This window comes from Lynx rufus, unplaced genomic scaffold, assembly GCF_022079265.1.
Source record: "Lynx rufus isolate CCGP_SWC_20201006 ecotype Redwood Valley unplaced genomic scaffold, mLynRuf1.p SCAF_5, whole genome shotgun sequence".
NCBI lineage: Eukaryota > Metazoa > Chordata > Mammalia > Carnivora > Felidae > Lynx > Lynx rufus.
The window spans coordinates 88700098-88719820 of record NW_025814867.1 but is presented as its reverse complement, the minus strand read 5'-3'; the positions used below and the strand labels follow the sequence as shown (position 1 = coordinate 88719820).

The window sequence follows — 19723 nt, the reverse complement described above, 5'->3', positions numbered from 1 at the left end:
ATGTCAATGACCATTCCAGTTCGATAAATGTCAGATGCTCTGTTTTTGAAAATTTGTGATGCTGGGAGGAATCAGTGCCAACACATTGCTTGAGTGCATATTGAAGGGGGGGCAGGCAGAGGAATGACTTTTATGCATGTGACAGAGAGGAAGAGCAATAAGGAAGTAAAATGCAGGCAAGAGAGGCCAGCTGCAGCCAGAAGAGCTTTTGCGGTCATGATACACCTGCTTGGGACCCTGGGTCACCCAGAGGCACGTGAAGAAGCAGAGTAGAGAGGAAAGTAAAGCAGGTGCCCTGGGTTGTTACTGCAATAGTGATACGGTCACAAACAGAGGCTGGGCTCCTGGCTTCATCTCCCTAAATGGTGCTTCCTTTTTACTCAATAGGGTCAAAGTCTCCTGCTCTCTTTCAGTAGTTTAGGATTTAAGCAGTTTTCTGTCTCTTTGTGTTTTTCAGATCTTAAATCCAAATTTCATCCAAGAAGGTGAGTTAAAAAGTAGAACTGAGAACACGAGGATTGGCTAAATAAATTGTGGCAAATCCAGCAGTGAGGTAGAAGCTATAAATATTGGTGATGTCATTCTGTGCTATGGACAAGAAAAGGTGTTTAGAATAAACTGTTGGGGTGGAAAAGACTACAATTTGCCATATGTATAATTCGTGTAATAAAAAGTGTGTTGATAAAAGCCAAAAAGACATACACCAAGATGCTCACGGTTGTTAATGTCTGTATCAGGACATCATGGAGCTTTTCATTCTTTCTATTTATCTGTACTTCCTAATTTTCTACAATAAACATTTATTACTTTTAAATACTTGTTAATGGGACATGGATGATTGAGCAACATAAGCTGAAGGATATTTGAATCATCACACGTGGGTAGGGAATGAGAGGGTTGTGTTGTAAAATGGCTGTGTATTCTGTTTATTCTAAATGATGTGAATTTATGTCAATTTGACCACAGTGGCCCCAGAATTCCTTGTGCCCTTAGTGGATGTGACCTGCTTGCTTGGGGACACAGTGACATTGCAGTGCAAAGTCTGTGGGCGGCCGAAGCCCACCATCACCTGGAAGGGTCCAGACCAGAACATCCTTGACACCGACAACAGCTCGGCCACATACACCGTCTCCTCCTGGTAAGCTGATCGCCCTGCATCGACACTCCCAGCTCCTTGGTGCAGCTCCCATGCTGGTTACTTAGTCTCTCCAAGAGAACAGCTGTCCTGGGTCCTAGTCTAGCACAAATACTTGGCATTGATTAGGAGAGAAATTGAGTCAACAGTGTACCCAGGGCTGGGAGGTTTAGGCACGGCCTCCACTGCTCACTACAACCTGCCATGGAGCCTGTCAAACATCTGGCTGATGGCCAGAACATAGCCGCATGCTGCTCAACATCATGTAGACATGGCTTAACAAATGAGAACAGTTTGGAAAGACTGCATTCTGGACCCACATTCAATAAATTAAAACGTAAAACTTTATATGTCAGGTCAACCATAAACCATACCTTCAAAGAGCTCTGGCAGTCACTGACTTACATTCACCCAGTTGATCTTTCCCAAAAGGATCCCCAAGAGAATCTCTATGTTAGTGGAAATGGCAAAGGCCCCAGACTTGTGGAAGCAATGTGAGTCTCCCATCCCAACATCCCAGTGTTCTTTGTGCCCCTCAGGATCCTGTGAAACAGTGATCTATTTAATTCCTTCAATAACCTAAGAATAATTTTCTTAGAAGAATAAAAAAAAAAAAAGACTTGCTCCAAAATATGCAATGCTAAACAGAAAATCTAGCCATAAACATGCTTCCACACAGAAAGGCTGTTTAACAAAACCTAGTTGACTGCCTCCCAATCATTGTGTTAGCATTTATTGCTACTAATGATGAACTTTATTGTGCACTACCCTTTACAGTGGACACGCAGTAACAAGCCCTAAGTGCTTAAACATCTATCAAAGTATCATTTAGAATCAAACTCCTATCCATTAACTTAATTTTTGTGCATATGAAATGGTATTTCCAGCAAAGATGGCAAGGGCTGGCCAAGCCCTAAGATTAGGAGGCCCAAGGAATTTAGTGTAAGAGCCAGTGCTTGGTGAGGATCCTGAAGACCAGCAGGCTCCGTATGTCTCAGCTGGAGGGAGGGAGTGGGGTTGACCATGACTGCTGCATTTCACTCTTCCTGAGCAGTGCTATCCCTTGTGACTGGGACTACTAGGGAAGTTAGCATTTAGTAGAGGAATTTGCCCTTTACTTAATTCACTTAATTGTTTTGAGGGTCCCATATGTAGAATTTGAAATACTTAAACATTTTCATTCTTCAGTCTATTTTCTTGTATGGCTTATTATTGATGTGTGAGACTGAGAATATTTTAGGACAGAGTTGCTCATGGTAATAAGACTAGTAATATTGTATAGGGCTTTATATATTTCAAACCCTGCTCTAATTCTTATCTCATTTTACTTCTTTTGTATCCCTACACCCCATATACAACAAACATGAGAGTTGGGGGTGACAAGAATCCCCCCCCCATAAGGAAATGGGAATATAGAAAAATAAGGTGATCACCCAAGGTGTGTAGGAAAATAACAGAGCTGGGATGAGACCTTGAGCCTGAGGATTCAGCTCAGCACACCTTGTGCCCACCCTGGGGATTTTACCCATCAGTCAACTGACTCATTATTGGAGTCTGAAGAGCATCCTTTTGGTGTCTCTAGTGATTCTGGGGAAATCACCCTGAAGATCTGCAATCTGATGCCCCAGGACAGTGGGATTTATACCTGCATAGCAACGAACGACCATGGCACCACATCTACGTCTGCTACAGTTAAAGTGCAAGGTACAGGGTCTTTGCTAGTCAAACCCTTTTTATACTTTTAAGATATTTTTTATTATGGTGAAATACATATAACATAAAATCTATCGTCTGCACCAATGTTAACTGTACATTCTGTAATGTTAAGTACATTCATATTGTTGTGCAACCTATCTCTAGAACTCTTTTCATCTTGCAAAACTAAGGTCTATATCCATTAAGCAACAGCTCCCCAACCCCCCTCCCCACCACCCCTGGCAACCACCATTCTACTTTTTCTCTCTCTGAGTTTGTGTTAACCGAATATTTTAAGTGGACATTACAAGGGTTCCCTGCAACCTGGGGAAGCAGAGGTCCATTGTGAAATTCCAAAGTAAAGGTCTAGCAAATGGAAGAGAAGGCGTCTTCGCTAAGAGCTATCTGTGGTCCCCCATAACTTCCCGTATCATTGCCTGGCCAAGCTCTAACTCCAGTGTGCAGTCTTTAGCCCAAGGAAGAAGTTCTAACCCCAAAGTGTATCTCCCAGGCTTCCCCAGGGCCTGGAGAGAGGTGTGCCACTTGGTAGAAAAGACCCTAGGAAAAATTTGAGACACGGGGAAGGTAATGTTTCCTAGGTAACTTTCAACCTTGGTGTAAAGTGCCAAGTTCTGCAGAAATAGCACTTGACCATAATTTCTGTCCCCAAAGGTGTTCCAGCAGCCCCTAACCGCCCCATTGCCCAGGAGAGAAGCTGCACTTCTGTGATTCTCCGCTGGCTGCCTCCCTCCAGCACTGGGAACTGCACTATTTCTGGTTACACCGTGGAGTACCGGGAGGAAGGTACGCTCGCTCCCCTGCCCTTCTGTTTCTTCCTTCTCTTCCTTGAAAGGAGATCCTTCAGAGTCATGAACTACTTGCCTTCATGCCTTTCATTAGCTGTCCCTTCTTGTGTCTTCCAACTCAGCACAAGGACCTCAGCTCCGGGCCACAGCCGCCTCCTGCTCTCCAACTTCGCCCAAGGGCTGATGACTCTTGGCAAGTTTCAAAGTGCCTTCGCGTGCACTTTTGTCCTTAACAAGCCTAATCACCCAGACAGGAGCAGTCAGGCCCATTTTACACATGAGGAGGCTAAGGCCTGAAGAAAGTTGAGGAACACAGAGGCAGGAGTTAGTAAGAGACAGGCCTGGCATTAAACCCAGGTATCAAGTTTGCTAATTTGTGACCTTTCTCCCAGAGTAGTAACTAGGGTAGCATGAGCAGAGCTTTACCCCCATCCCCAGATAAAATTTAGAGATTTTATATATATAAAATACATACATGTATACATACATATAGCATATGTATATGTGTGTGTATATATATATAGCATATGTATATGTATATATATAGCATATGTTATATATATATATATCATATATTTTGTGTGATCTTTAAATTTTATATATATATATACACATATGTATAATGATTTTTTAAAAACTGTTCATTTTTTAATTTTGTTACATTTACATGCGTGCATTAGTTTAGCAGTTAGAAACACCTGAACCTGTCACCTATTATCAAGAAGAATTAGTTAAATAAGAAGCTGCCAGGTAGCTCTAGTTGTTAACAACACATCTCTGAACCACATAATGAATTACAGAACTGAATTTCAAACAACTGCTTGTTGTGGCCAGAGCCTAACTCATTTGTGTTACTCACCATTACTCGTAGTTTTTTAACTCTTCTTTCTTCTACCAAACAGGCCCTGTGCAGTTACAGAGCTGTTCATTTCTGCATCTTTCTGAAGCTGTTCACTCTTGGGTCTCCCCACTCAGCAGAGAGGTGTTCGTGCTGAGCTGGGAGACGTGTCTCACAAAAGCTTGCACTTAGTTCCGCGCTGTTCGGTTCATAGTTCATCCTATTAACACAGTTCTCTTGAGAAAATCACTTCCTCTTTCTGAGCCTCTATTTCTTCACGTATAAAGTGAGATCTGTGTTCCCAACCTCACCGGTTTCTGGAGATTTAAGTGCGAAAGTTAAATAAGAGAATTCTGGGAAGACGCCTTCTGCGGTATTTTACATGTATGGCGTGCTCAATGCATGTTCACTTCTATTTTGTTTCCATTTCCAAATGTGTATTTTCTCTCATTTTGCTATTTATAGTATATTTTTATGCCTTATTAAGAATTTTCCACACGTCCTTCTGTCAATTCTGTATGATCTACGTCTTTTCCTTCTCGTACATACACATTTGGAAATGACCAGAACCCCTAGGCCAGCTGCTTCCACACCCCTCATGATATACGCAGTCATTTAGGAAACTGAGCCCTAACCTGCCACCGTTGGCCCACAGGCTTTCAGAGCCCACGTTGTAACCCCTTGAATGGAACAGAATGTGTCAGCTTTCCTTTCTTTGTTTGCTGAAGGTCTTTGAAACAATGTCCCTCTGGCGTTTTCTTCTTTCCCTCTCCTTGGAAATTGCGTGCTAGGTTCCCAGGCCTGGCAGCAGTCTGTAGCTTCGACCTTGGACACTTACCTCGTCATCGAAGACCTCAGCCCTGGGAGTCCTTATCAGTTCAGAGTCAGCGCCAGTAACCCCTGGGGGATCAGCCTTCCCAGCGAGCCCTCAGAGTTTGTGCGACTCCCAGAGTACGGTGAGTCCCAGCCATGCCCAGCAGCCCTGGTGGAGGCAAGGCACCTGGCCAGCTGTCACACACTCACTGGTGCCGGCCACCCTGCGGGAGGTAACCTGGATTGTCCAGTGTCTTCAGTCAAGTAACATTTCAGAGACCTGATGAAATGTGTGGTTTCAACCATTTTGGAGCAAAAGTTTGGTCTGCCACCAGTGTCTGCCCTGGGCCTGCCAGGGTCCCTGGACACCCGCATGTGTCTCCAGGAACAGAGAGGGGTGAGAAGGAGTCATGAGTCGTATGGATGCTGTCTGCCCCTTTTCCTGGATGGGAACACCAGCCCTCCTCTCCCTGGGAACCCCTGCCAGGCCTAAGTGTGCCTCCCAGCATCAGACACAGCCCCACTCACCAGTTTAAACTGGGGAGAGGAAAGCAACCTGGTTGAAGGATTGGAATCAGAATGAGTATTTGATAGTTTCCCCACCCCTAGCCTTCCCACAATGTCTTACTTCAAGTGGACACATTTTTAGGTGGATGTGTTGGATGATGAAGATGTATCTATAGCTACACATGAGTATTTCACAAATGTGGTTCTCATTTTGACCCCCCATTCACTGTCTCACCAAGCCGCTTTGGTCCCAAGAACATTTGAAAAAGGACACTTGCTAGCCCAAAGAAATCTCCAAGTGGTGATGTATTCCGTGGTGCAAGGGGGTGGGGAGTGTGTTGGGGTGGAGGAGGAGGCCACCACACTGAGAAGGCAAGAAACCCATGTCTCTCCAGGGTCAGGGAATCCCAGAGTTCCCAGGGGGCTTCAGAAACCCTCTACGGCCCTTGGCTATAGCCCAGCCCCCAGCTGATTCTGGAAGTGTTCCCCAGCGCGTCCTCAGGGGCTAAGCTCCCTCCCAGTCACCCTGCTCCCTAAGACCCATGACTCACTGGGAAACCTGGGCCCTGGGTCTCTATTGTGTCAGAATTCAATGTAGGTAAGGCACCTGAACCTCAGCCCAGCTGTGGTCAGAAGACCCACACTGTGGGGGTGGTCCTCTCCTCTGGAGCTACTAACTAAATTCTGTCACATGTTGTGCTTCTTGTGAGCCTTGTTCCCCAGGGACAACACAAATACATACTGGTGTGCATGCATGTGTGCATGTGTGCGTGTGTGTGTTTAAATTATTGCCAGAGAATGAACACCTCTTAAGGTAATACTGCCACATTCTGCTCAGGCACGTATTTTGGGTTAAGCTAAATCATTCAGCATTCAGTATACCAGATAGGCTCGTTAATGTCTGAGGACAGCAGGGTGAGAGAGAGCAGTGGTTAGGGTATTTCCAGCACATTCCTCTCCTTTCCTCCTCTGGGCCTTGTAACTCTTCCCTTCTCCTCTGCTGCCTTCACCCTCAGCCCTGATTCTCACTGGCTTTTCTAGGCCTTCCATGTGTTTCTCTCTCTCTCTTTTAATTTTTTCTACCAAATTTCTATTTTTAAAATATCCAGAGGTTGTGTCTCTGATTGTCCCAAGTTTTCTTTTGTTTATGTAGATGGCACAGGGAGGGGGAGTCTGCCTCTGTCATGTCAGTTTCCCCTGGGATGATATTTTTAAAAATAACATTTCAGAGAATCCTGGCCTTTTCCCACTGAGCTAGACTCCGTATTTGGCCATGAGAATTGCTTTGGGGCAAGGCGGGAGCTTTTCTGTCAACCTTTTCTTTATTCTTACATGACTTCCTCAGTGTCATAAATGGATTCTCTCTCTTCCAAAGATGCTGCTGCTGATGGTGCCACCATTTCTTGGAAGGATAATTTTGATTCAGCTTATACTGAGCTGAATGAAATTGGAAGGTAATGACCCCATTTTCTATTCCTTCATGAGCACTTAACAACATCACATCCGAATAATGACTTGCTTTTACCGTTTGTTTCTTTTCCTCCGTGTATTCTCTCTATAGTAAGAAAACGCTAGAATATTTATGTGTACTTTTATTGCTCTTTTTTTAACTTTTTACGTTGGAGGCCTCACTCATCAACTATCAGCCTTTCTTCTGTTCTAATATAAGAATTTAAAGCTCAGCCTTTTCTTTAAGGTACAATTTTAGCTACCTCCCCTGAGTTCTGGTATGTGGCAGTTTCATTATCATTCAGTTCAACCATGATTATTTTCTTTGACCTAATCATAATAGAAATAGTTTAAGTTTTTCAACTGTAGGGGCTCCATTGGTTAAGCTTCCGACTTCAGCTTAGGTCGTGATCTCGAGGTCCATGAGTTCGAGCCCCACGTCATGCTCTGTGCTGACAGCTCAGAGCCTGGGGCCTGCTTCGGATTCTGTGTCTCCCTCTCTCTCTGCTCCTCTACTGCTCTCTCTCTCTCTCTCAAAAATAAATAAATAAATATCCTTTAAAAAGTAAATTTTCAACTGTATGAGAGTTTTACAAACTATCTACTTGTCACTGATTTCTAACTTAATTACACTGTGGTTGAAGAACTTGATTTATATGATACCGATGCTGATTTTTGTTGGGACTTCATTTATAAGCAGTACATGGTCAATTTTTGTTAAAAGTTCCATGTGTTCCTGGAAAGAAGGTATAATCACTAATTTTCGGTACAGGTTTCCATTCTTATCCATGTTTCAAGCACAAGTGCATTGTTTCATGGATGTTTTCAATCCAGTGCCCCCTACATACACACACGCACACACACACACACACACACCTCTGTCTCTGTCTCTTTCTCTCTGTCTCCGTCTCTCTCTCTCTCTCTCTCTGTTTCTGTCTCTTTCTTTTGGTTAGAAAAGTATGTCCCCAAAAGTAAAAAAGATAAAAATATAACTTTTAACAAAATAATGAAAAAACTCTATCACCTGGCCCACAAAATAGTTGATGGGCCGAAACGAAAAGGGGGCTCATCTCTAGATGTGCATCAGTTTGCACGTGGTCTAGGTGAGAGGGTAGGTAGTGCTGGCAAGTCTCCCACTCCCTGAATGTGTAAATAAAAGAGCACCCACAAACAATGGGCCATTAGCATCTTCTCCATCTCTGATTGACGTCTCTCAATGAAGCATAAAATTTCCTAAGTGAGGTGGTTGCAACAGAGGTTGTGGAGAGAGCCAAAATGCTTATTATTCCCATTTCTTAGACAGGATTTAAATGTAATTCACTGCCTTTCATTACAGCGCTTTTCGTCAAAAACCAACTTTATCTCTGGGTGCCTGGGTGGCTCAGTCGGTTGAACGTCTGACTCTTGATAAGGGGCTCAGGTCATGATGCCAGTGTGGTGAGATTGAGCCCCACATGAAGTTCTGTGCTGAGCGTGGAGCCTGCTTGACATTCCCTCTCTTTCTCTAAAAAAACACAAACAAGCAAACAAAAAACAACAACTTTAGCTCAGCTTTCTCTCTTCTTTGTATGGCCAGAGGGGCAGGGAAGGGCCAATGGAAATTTCCAAGGTGATAATGATGGTATTTATTGAGTTTCTGTAGTGTTCCAAATACTATGCAGGTATTATACAAAAGGTATTAAATCTAATCCTTATAACACGTGAGGTGTAGTGTTTGAGTAGAGTTCCAGGAAAGGAACTCAGGCTTCGGGAGGTAAGTAACTTTTTCAAGGTCCTACAACTAGGAAGTAGAGAGCCAGGATTCCAGCCCTGGGCTACCCAATTCTTAAGCCTGTGTTTGTTTTACTAGCATATGTGGTTTCTCATTGTAGAAATTTTTGTCAAAAATAAGCTCTAGCAATTGAAATCTAGTTTGCCACATTATATTGAATTTTGTGAAGCTAGGCATGACTCCAGTAGTGAATCCCCACCTGGTTCTTTTTTTTTTTTTCTAATTTTTGTTTGTTTGTTTGTTGAGAGAGAGAGAGAGAGAATGAGTGCTCACAAGCAGGGGAGAGGCAGAGAGAAAGGGAGACAGAGGATCCGAAGCAGGCTCTGCGCTGACAGCAGAGAACCTGATGCAGGGCTCAAACTCATGAACAGTGAGATCATGACCTGAGCTGAAGTCAGACACTTAACAGACTGAGCCACCCAGGTGCCCCTCCCCACCTGGTTCTAAATGAAACTGGTGGCATCACCTGGATGTACCAGTGAATTCCTTCCCAAGATATGCATTTACTGTTGATAGCCACAGGCTAAGGCATGTTTTACCTGGAACAGATGGATGCTTTCATATTTCCTGAAGGGGAGATCAAGTTTCTGATTTGTTCAAAGCAATCAATGTTTTATGAAAAAAAAATCTCATCTCCAACAATCTGAAGTTTTGCCTCTCTTCCAAGTATAGTCCTCATGGTTTCAGGAGATCCTTTAAAAATGCTGTATGTTAACAGAAAGGAAATAAAACATGTAGACACTTGCATGAAACACATGAAAGGTATTTGTGGGCCATAGAAGTGAGTCAACTTTCTCCATCACACCTAAACCTAGAATTCTAGGCCTCTATGACTATCTTGTTAAAAATAATTCTCTGGTGGGGTGCCTGGGGTCTCAGTCGATTCAGCATTCGACTTCAGCTCAGGTCATGATCTCATGGTTCGTGAGTTCAAGCCCCACATCGAGCTCTGTGCTGACAGCTCAGAGCCTGGAGCCTGCTTGGGATTCTGTGTCCCCCTCTCTCTCTGCCCTCCCACACTCACATTCTGTCTGTCTGTCTGTCTCTCTCTCTCTCTCTGTCTCTCAAAAATGAATCAACATTTAAAAACTAGTTCTCTGATAATAAGATATGATAAAAACCATGGTGCAGAAAGAAATATCTTCTCTGCTAAAGTCCATCTGAAGGAAAGAGCACTTGAGCATAGCACGGTTAGCTGGAAATAAACTAGATGGGCACCTCTATAATATAAAGAAGTCAGAGATTTATCCCTGGGAATGCTGACTGGTTACCTGCACAGGATCCAAAAAGGTAGCAGGGCCAGGCCTCCAGGTAAGGAAGGCAAGTTGAACAGAGCCATCAGTTTTCTCTCCCTCCCGAGACTTCACCGAATCTGCACTAAAGGACTTTTTCGAATCAGGCACATGAGGACGAAGACACGGGACGAAGAGACAACAATAATAACGGGTTAGAGGCAGAAAACAAGTGACAGAGTGACAAGTGACCTAGCACTCAATCCAAGTCAGTCGTGGGGTCAAGTGAGAGGCAGTGCAACTTTTGCAGCAGAATTCCCCCAAAGGCTCGGGTACTGGCAGCGCAAGTACTTCTGCAAATCGGTGTAAAGAGGATGCTGAAACTGGAGGATTGGCTGAAACTCTGTGTGAGAGGCTGCGGCTCCAGATCTCCAAATTGTCCTTCCCCATCCAGGAAAACACCGGAGGCTCATTCTCTAGACAGGGTAAAAGAAAGTGTCTTTGTTCTCAGGGACACCGGCACAGCTGGGGGCAGCAGAACCTGACTGCGAGTGGACCAGTTATGAGGCCAAATCCTTGCTTGGATAACTCAGGACCCCAGCTCTCTTAGCCAGCGGGCTCCAGAAGTGGATAACCGGGGCTTCACCACTAGGCAGGGAGGAGGAGGATCTTTCTCTGGGAAATCTGACCAGCCCAAGAGGAAAGTCTTAAAGATACCGGCTTTGGAGCTTTCCCAACCAAACAGTCCACTCAGATCGCCCTACTGTGAAGGTCGAGTTGACAGACACCAACACCCCTGATCAGAGCTTGCAAACAGCTGTTTAGTCCCCAACTTTTAGAATGAGCCAACCCCCAGTGCCGGCCAGGACAGAGTAAGCCCAGGGTAGCCTATCCCACTGATGACGACCAGAAGCCCTGGACAAAATCCAAAATAGCAACTACCTCAGGATTCTGTAAGTCAATAACATGGAGAATGGGGAACCAAGTTAAAACTTGAAGAAAGTCAAGGATGGTAGCTGTGAGTTCTCTGGTTTGTTTGTCGGGCTTTAGCCCAAGCGTGGGTCAAAGCAGGGAACTGGGCAGCATGCACAGGGAGCAACTCCAAAAGAAACCCATCTTTCTGGCCAAAAGACAGGAAAAGAGGTCCCTCTGAGCTGAAGAGAGCAGGAAAATGCTTTTCCCTCCCTCCCTTCTTTCTCTCACTACGTTACTCCAAGCCAGAGGCTAAAACTCTGAGGGAATCCCATCCACAAAAATGGGCCCTTGGGAGCCAAAGAATGAGTGGGAAATCTCAGTGAAGAGATGGCTAAAGAAGGAGATCCCCTAATTCTGTGCATGAACAACACAAATCCCAGGCCATGTTCAAGCTGTGCACGGATAGAACATATCCACAGAAGCAGAGCAAGGCTCTGAGAATGGAACCGTGATAAAAACCACCGCTCAGTCACACTGCGGTGACTTCTTAGTCCCAGACTAATCTTTGAGTGGTGCTCATAAGGGACACACTTTGTCAGAAATGATGATTGAATTCTATCACAAGGAAAATATTCATAGTTTACTGGAGCTTCATCTGTGAATAGCCCTGATCTAATCGCAAGAATGGAAACACTGAATATTAATTAAGGTGTCATTCTGTTGGAGGTGCCTGGGTGGCTCAGTTGGTTGAGTATCTGGCTTTGGCTCAGGTCATGATCTGATGGTTAGCACGTTCAAGCCCCATGTCAGGCTCAGTGCTGACAGCTAGGAGCCTGGAACCTGCTTCAGAGTCTGTGTCTCCCTCTCTCTCTCTCTGCCCCTCCCCTACTCACACTGTGTGTGTGTCTCTCTCTCTCAAAAATAAATAAACATTAAAAAATTTTTTTTAATATTCTGTTGAGAGGACAGGGGATGGGAAAAGTGGTCACATGCTGGGGACAGGGAGGGAGAGAGACTAATAGCTCACTCTCCATGGTAGGTATCAGCAGATTACAGTGAAGACTGAAACACTAAGAAGTAGCTGCACAAACATAGACTACCTGAATAATCAGCTAAATATAACTAACTGCTATATTAAACTGCCTCTAGTGTAAGGGAAAATGGGGGTGGGGGTAGGAGAATGGGATACTATTAGTTTTAATAAGAAACCTTGTTAAAGCTAATTGACTTTTTAAATCATGGGGATGCATAACTCAGATAAACACATGTTTTTTGTTTTTTTTTTTTTAAATTAAGGTGTAGCGGGGGCAGCACCTGGGTGGCTCAGTCGGTTAAGCATCTGATTCTTGATTTCGGCTTAGGTCACGATCTCATGGTTTGTGCGAGCCCCATGTTGGGCTCTGTGCCTGCTTGGGATTCTCTCTCTCCTCTCCCTGTCTGCCCCTCCCCACCTCAAAATAAATAAATAAACTTTTTTTTTAAGTGTCCAATTCTTGATCTCAGCTCAGTTCATGATCTAATGGTTCATGGGATTGCCCCCACCCCCACCCCGTCCCATCAGACTCTTTGGGATCCTCTCTCTCCCTCTCTCTCTGTGCCCCTCCCCACTAAAAATAAATTAATTTAAAAATTTAAGGTACAGCAGTACCTCAACATGACCACTTAGTTCAGGAGAGTTCTCCCCAATATTCAATTGTTCTCATGCATCTGAAGTCCTCTGGAAGGAGTGACCTCTAATAATCAAACAAAAGAATGCTGTTAAAAACCAGAATGGAGGGGCACGCACTTGGCTGGCTCAGTTGGTATATTATGCAACTCTTGATCTGGGGATCATGACTTCAAGCCTCATGTTAGGCATAGAGACTACTTTAAAAAATACGAGAATGGCAATTTTTTTTTAGAATGGCAATTTATTAATTTATGATGTAGAATAGAGCTGCCAGTTTGACCAAGTATTTGCTTACTATGCAAGAAGAATAATGTCTGCTATATAATAGGCATTCAATTAATATTTACCTAATATGTGCTTTATTTATTAGCACATTATTTCTTTTGTGAAAATCTATGGTGGAAAAACACTTATTATTGTCAGAAAGTCACTTGGCGAGCACAGAGTCAGGTCAAGGAGTCAGTTGGACAATCTTCATGGTGGTGTCGGATACATACATTTCCTCTAGAGGAATGGACTGCTCTTTGGACCATTGACTTCTCTACTCATGGGTTAGGGTGCCTCAGGGACAGGCCTAGGATGGCACTGTCTTGTCACCTCTTTGACTCTCCCTTTCTCTGACCAGGTGTTGGTAAGTTCCCTCTTCTACTTCCCGTTCTTACTACATCCTATTGGGCTACTGCTGAGTCTGGAAACCATTCTATTTTAGATGTGGCAAATTTTGTTAGATGTGAAAATGGCATGGTGGTTATACATTTTTTTAATGTTTAATTAGTTTTGAGAGAGCACAAGCAGAGGAGGGACAGAGAGAGGAGAACAGAGTATCTGAAGCAGTCTCTGTGCTGACACAGTGAGCCCAATGTGGGGCTCAAACCCAGGGATTGTGAGATCATGACCTGAGCTGAAGCCAGAAGCTCAACCTACTGAGCCCCCCGGGGCCCTGGTGGTTATACATTTTTAAGTATTCTTGTCAATCAGAGATGCAAATTCAAGAATTACTGAATTAAATAACATGATATCTGGATTTTGCTTAAAATACTACAGAAAAAAAGGCAAGAGGTGGGAAAGAATAGATGAAATGAGGTTGGCAAAATGTTGACAATTAATGAAGCTGGCTTCTGGGTGCACAGATCTGTTATACTATTCTTTCTACTTGTGTGTGTATTAGAAAGTTTCCATAACACCAAGATAATAAAAATAAAATAAAATTTTAAAATTGACTATTTTTTTAATGCTTTTATTCATTTATTAGTGAGAGAGTGAGAGAGAGCACACACACTCCCGTGAACCGTGGAGACCATGACCTGAGCCAAAGTTGGTCGCTTAACTGACTGAGCCAGCCATCCACCCCAAAAATGACTCTTTAAAAATGTTTTTGAAATTATCATAGACTAGAATTCCTCCTTCTTTAACATTACTATTGTATTTTATATAAATATACTCTGCTTGGAAAATTGAACCTGTGGGACATCTGGGTGGCTCAGTCAATAGAACGTCCAACTCTTGATTTCAGCTCAGGTCATGACTCCAGTATTGTGAGATTGAGCCCCGCATAGGCCTCCACACTGACAGTGAGGAGCCTGCTTAGGATTCTCTCACTCCCTCTCCCTCTGCCCCTCCCCTGCTTGTGCTCTCTCTCTCTCAAAATAAATAAATAAACTTAAAAAAATATTAAAATATAGAAAAGGTAGGATTCCTAATAAGATGCTACTGTCTAACCACTTCAGATAAAAATTTACACACCCTTGAATAAAATAATACCTAACTGATCAATGAAGCTTGGCAAAACGCTTTCTCCCTTTCGCCTTCCAGAGGCCGTTTCTCCATCGTAAAGAAATGCATTCACAAAGCTACCCGCAAGGATGTCGCTGTGAAATTTGTTAGCAAAAAAATGAAGAAAAAAGAGCAGGCCGCCCACGAGGCTGCCCTACTTCAGCACCTGCAGCACCCCCAGTACATCACTCTCCATGACACTTATGAGTCCCCCACATCCTACATCCTGATTTTGGAACTGTAAGTACAGGTGTCTCTTAGTGGTCCCCGGCTGTCTGGGGTCTGGGTCATTTATTGTCCACTGGAAACAGCAGTTTCATTTTATGCAACGTCTTATAGTGTACAAAGTGTTGTATGTAACATGCATTCTCCCATCCATTTATAAAAATGCGGTTCCCATTTATAGATTAGAAAAAATCAAGGATAAGGAAGGTCCTTACAACTAGGGGATGGAGAAACTGGGACTTGAACCCATATCTCTCCCACTCTGATTCTGATGTGCTTTCTATTACGGACTCTGGGGCTGGGCAGGAGTTTAGGAAAAGCTTCTTGACAATAGGGGGCGGAGCTGAGATGAAAGAGGGGTTTGTGCATCAATTTACTGCCATGGCATGGTCTACCACCCAAGAAATTCTTATAACGTGGACACTTGCCTTGAAAATAGTCTACTCATTCCAGATTTTCTAGGAATTCAGGCAACCATATACTTAGCTCCAGAATACATCAAATAAAGCACATTCTCCCCACTGCTACCCCAAGCTAAGGACGGAGATCATGCTCTGTGGTTTACCGAGATCTAACAGAGGCTAAAGAGAACAAAGTCCTTTCAGAAGTATTGAGCCCTCCTAGCAATGTTATCAGATGGGTGCTGATGACCTGGCACCCAACACCAGTGCTGTGTATGGCTCCACATGAGCCTGTGTTCAGAAGAGAAGTGTCTTGACTTACAGCTTTTCAGGTGCCATTTTAGTGTTGCTCTTATGTGCTTGTTCGTCTAGGTGTTTGTGTATGAAGACCTTTAGAAGCAATAACTTATAAATTTATTTATGAAAAAAAGACAGCCAAAAGACAAACCTCTTTGGCTACACTTTTTAATTGGTTGCCAAGAAACAAGAGAAGACAAAACCAACTCTATTAATACTTGTAATTCTTGTTTGATACTTTATATAGCTGTGTAGTCGCTGGTCAATTGTCACTTTGGACTTAACAAATGATACTTACAAACAGCCTTCTGGAACCTAACGTTTTGTTGGGATAGCTTCTAACTCAAAAGGTGTATTCTGTTGGCAGTGAACTATTTTCATTTGCAGGTGACAATGTGTTATGCCCAAGTTCCAATAAAGGATATTATCACTCGCATATCAAAGTAGTACGACTGACTCAGAAACTTGGCCTCTTCAGATTCACTAACTGTCATTCCAAGGGAAGGTGCTGTTTACCAGGCTGCCACAGTGCAATGGAAGGAAGCCATTCTTGGAGTAAAGAGCCTGGGCTCTAATCCCCTCTCTGTGATTTGGGGCAAGATCTTTAGATTTCTGGTCCTCACATCTTCATCTGTGAAGTCTGAAATAATCTGAAGTCTGAAATAAGTCTGAAATCTGTGAAGATTTATTTCCACTTCTCAGACTTGTTACAGGGATTAAATGAGATGAATAGTGGATTGAGCTTGTTTAGCAAATATTTATGAGTACTCCCGTGTGCCAACTGCCGTGTGGACTTGGGCCAGGGTGGAAGGAACAAAGATGGAAAGGTGTGGTTCTTGCCCTTGAGGAGCTCAAAGTCTGATGAGGAAGACCAGTCACTGAGTAAATGATTTCAGTTTCATGTGGCAAATGTTGAGAAAGAAACGCACATTTTGGGGAGGGTTGTTGTGAGACCATGGAAGGGTGTTTGTTGGACTTGAGGTTTAGGAGATGAGTGGAGAGGCAGTGTCTGAGCTAAACCCTGTGCTAAAGCTTGGTAACGCTCTGACCAGAGGTCCCCCCTTGGTGACTATCCAAATCTCTGGTAGAGCTTTTCTCTGCTGGGCAACTGGGGTTCTGATCCCCTAGTCTAGGGTGGAGCCTGGGTGTCTGCATGACCCAAAAGTTCTGAGAGTGAACTTAATGCCGAGGCTTTCAGGTCTCAGAGCAGTGCTGCAAGAAGTCCAGGGGTGGGGTGCATCTAACAAACCCAGTCCTACTCCACTCCACTCCACTCCACTCCACTCCACTCCACGCTAATCACTCCCACCCCACCCCTGGCAAGGCCCTAGGCTTTACCCCCATCCAGGAGAGCAGGAGAGACCAGTGGGAAGGAATAAGCTAGAGAGGAGAATGGAAGCATGGCAGGGGGTGAGGCTCAGCTGTGCTCAAAGGTTGTTTCTGCCTCTGGTTCAAGCTCCTCTGCCTGAGTATTTCCTGGGGATGTGCCTTTGACAGCCCAGTGCACATTAGAATGTCAGTCTGACATCTGGTCACTCCTTGCTAAAGAGGGCACAGGGTACCTGAAGATACTTACTATTTATTGAGCATTTACTATTTCTACCAATTATGTTTAAATGCCACGTTGCCTCACTTGATTCTTGCACAACGCTCATAATGAAGTAGGTGTTATTGCTGTTGTTGTCATTCCCACTTGAAAGATGAAGAAACTCAAACACGGAGTTTAAATGTCTGGTCCTAAGCCCCCAGCCTGTAGGTGGCAGAATCAGGATTCAAATCTGGATCAGACTGGCGCCCCCCACCATGTCCTTAGTCAACAGTTTTTAAGATTGGAAACTTGCTCCAAAGGCAAAGGATCCAAAAAGGGGTCAAGAATGCCAAGGACAAACTTTGTTCACTTTCCATTTTCCCCAATTAAACATGGACAAATAAAAGCAATTTACAAAACATATTTGGGGCGGCCTGCAGCCACCAGGTTCCAGTTAATTGGAATATTGAGGGAAAGCAACTCTGTCTTTCTCAAGACTTTCTTTTGCAATCTAATGTCTTAAGAGTGTCAGACCTTTTTCCTCGTGAGCGATTTTTAGCAACATAAAATGTGTCTTCAGGTTACACAGATTTCTTCCGTGGGGCACATCACATCTATAATTTTTTTAATTAATTAATTTTAGTTCTGAGCCTTAGAGTAACTTTGGGCTCTAACTAAAATATGCACGTGTGGCAAATAGATCTTCATTTCTAAGGGGGATAGGAGAGATTTTAGAGCTCTTGCGGATTTGTATTGTGTTACTTTTCCATTTCTTTCCAAACGTATCTCCTCTGCCTTTTCCTTCCTCCCTGCTTTCAGGATGGATGATGGCCGGCTCTTAGACTACCTTATGCATCACGATGAGCTGATGGAAGAGAAAGTAGCTTTCTATATCCGAGACATCATAGAAGCTCTGCAGTATCTTCACAACTGCAGGGTGGCCCATTTGGACATCAAGGTAATAAGAAATAGCTACCCTTGCAGGGAGATGGCCTGTTCATCATTACCCTTGAGAGATGTACATTCTAATTCATTTCATTTCCTTAGATTAGGATCCTTAGGAATATTAAACAGAAACTGGGTTGTCACACAATTTGAGTGTGTTTCTCGTGAATTATGAGAACTCACCAGAGTCACAGTGACATCTGGGGTGAGAGAAGGTAGGGAAGCTTTTACCACTTCGTCTAACATTTTAGAAGGAAGCCAGTGAATGTCAGTTTTTTGACGGTGCTCCCAAAGAAGGCTCTGTTTTCCAAAATGAATAATTCATTCTTTTTTTCTGAATCAGTGCAGAAGTAAGGGGTGGTTGAGAGGACATGATTTTCAATGTCAAACAGCTTCTCTGAACTGCCACCCAAACTCCGAATTTAGTCTAGTTTGGAGCCCCCTGTGCACTTTGCATGGGCAATTTCCCATGCTCTATAGGCTTTTTCAAAGAATAGCAGAACCGTGTTTGAACCACCAGAGTCGTACTGGTAGTCAAGACAAGTCAGAGAGCTGAACTTGCCTTCTCTTCTCCCTCACGCCTGGGTCTCCTCAGCCGGAAAACCTGCTCATCGACCTTCGCATTCCAGTACCTCGAGTGAAGCTCATCGACCTGGAGGATGCCGTCCAGATCTCGGGCCACTTCCACATCCACCACCTGCTGGGGAACCCCGAGTTTGCTGCCCCAGAAGTGATCCAAGGCATCCCCGTCTCCCTGGGCACAGATATCTGGAGCATTGGGGTGCTGACATATGTCATGCTGAGTGGGGTGTCCCCCTTCTTGGATGAGAGTAAAGAGGAGACATGTATCAATGTGTGCAGGGTGGACTTCAGCTTCCCGCACGAATACTTCTGTGGTGTGAGCAATGCCGCCAGAGACTTCATCAATGTGATCCTACAGGAAGACTTTCGGAGGAGGCCCACGGCAGCCACCTGCCTGCAGCATCCCTGGCTGCAGCCCCACAATGGCAGCTACTCCAAGATCCCCCTGGACACCTCCCGCCTGGCATGCTTCATAGAACGCCGCAAGCATCAGAACGACGTGCGGCCTATCCCCAATGTCAAGAGCTACATCGTCAACCGAGTAAACCAAGGGACATAGCCATCTCCTGGCCCTTGGGGTTTCACATGGAAGTGCAGTGTGAACCAAAGCAAGACTGAATGTCTGTAAATAATTCTGTTAGTTCACTCCATGCAGTTCTCTGGATCGAGCGATGTACCTCTTAAACCTCGTCAGTGGTTATTCAGGGTCTGGGCAGCCGTAAAATTACCCTAAATCCAGGGACATTTCAGAAGGTCATTTGGAAGAGGTAAAGATGCAAAGAGTCACCCAAAGCATTAAAGAGAGGGCCAAGGAGGACAAGAATATTAGCTGTTAGACAATTTTAATAGAGTGTTCCAAAATGAGTGGTTAACCGGGCAAACCCAAAGCTCACTGTAGTGAGTATAAAAGGTTTCTAACTCTGCTGAAATTTTAAGCAAAAAGTTCTATTTAACAGAGACATCATGTATGCCAACTATTCTGGTTTAGATTACTTAGATATAGTTTCTTAATAGGATACATATACACATACAGTAAAATATATCCCATTCAGGTTTCAGAGTTTTATAATATAGAGGTATATATGAAATCAATCATAAGTAACTTTGAGTGCTCCAGTTAAGACAGTAATTTATTTACCGAA

At 43.9% G+C, this 19723-nt stretch overlaps 1 protein-coding gene across 4 annotated transcripts in view; it reads left to right on the top strand.

Annotated features, from left to right (window-relative positions):
- KALRN (kalirin RhoGEF kinase) overlaps positions 1 to 19140 on the top strand; it is a 670515-nt gene extending 651375 nt beyond the window's left edge. For all 4 annotated transcript variants that reach the window (XM_047099540.1, XM_047099539.1, XM_047099548.1 and 1 more), the window contains 9 exons: positions 458 to 485; positions 967 to 1138; positions 2718 to 2839; positions 3503 to 3634; positions 5266 to 5430; positions 7170 to 7248; positions 14643 to 14843; positions 17874 to 18012; positions 18595 to 19140. In XM_047099540.1, the coding sequence (XP_046955496.1) occupies positions 458 to 485; positions 967 to 1138; positions 2718 to 2839; positions 3503 to 3634; positions 5266 to 5430; positions 7170 to 7248; positions 14643 to 14843; positions 17874 to 18012; positions 18595 to 19140 (1584 nt within the window). The remainder of the gene's footprint in view (positions 1 to 457; positions 486 to 966; positions 1139 to 2717; positions 2840 to 3502; positions 3635 to 5265; positions 5431 to 7169; positions 7249 to 14642; positions 14844 to 17873; positions 18013 to 18594) is intronic.
- Positions 19141 to 19723: the final 583 nt, after the last annotated feature.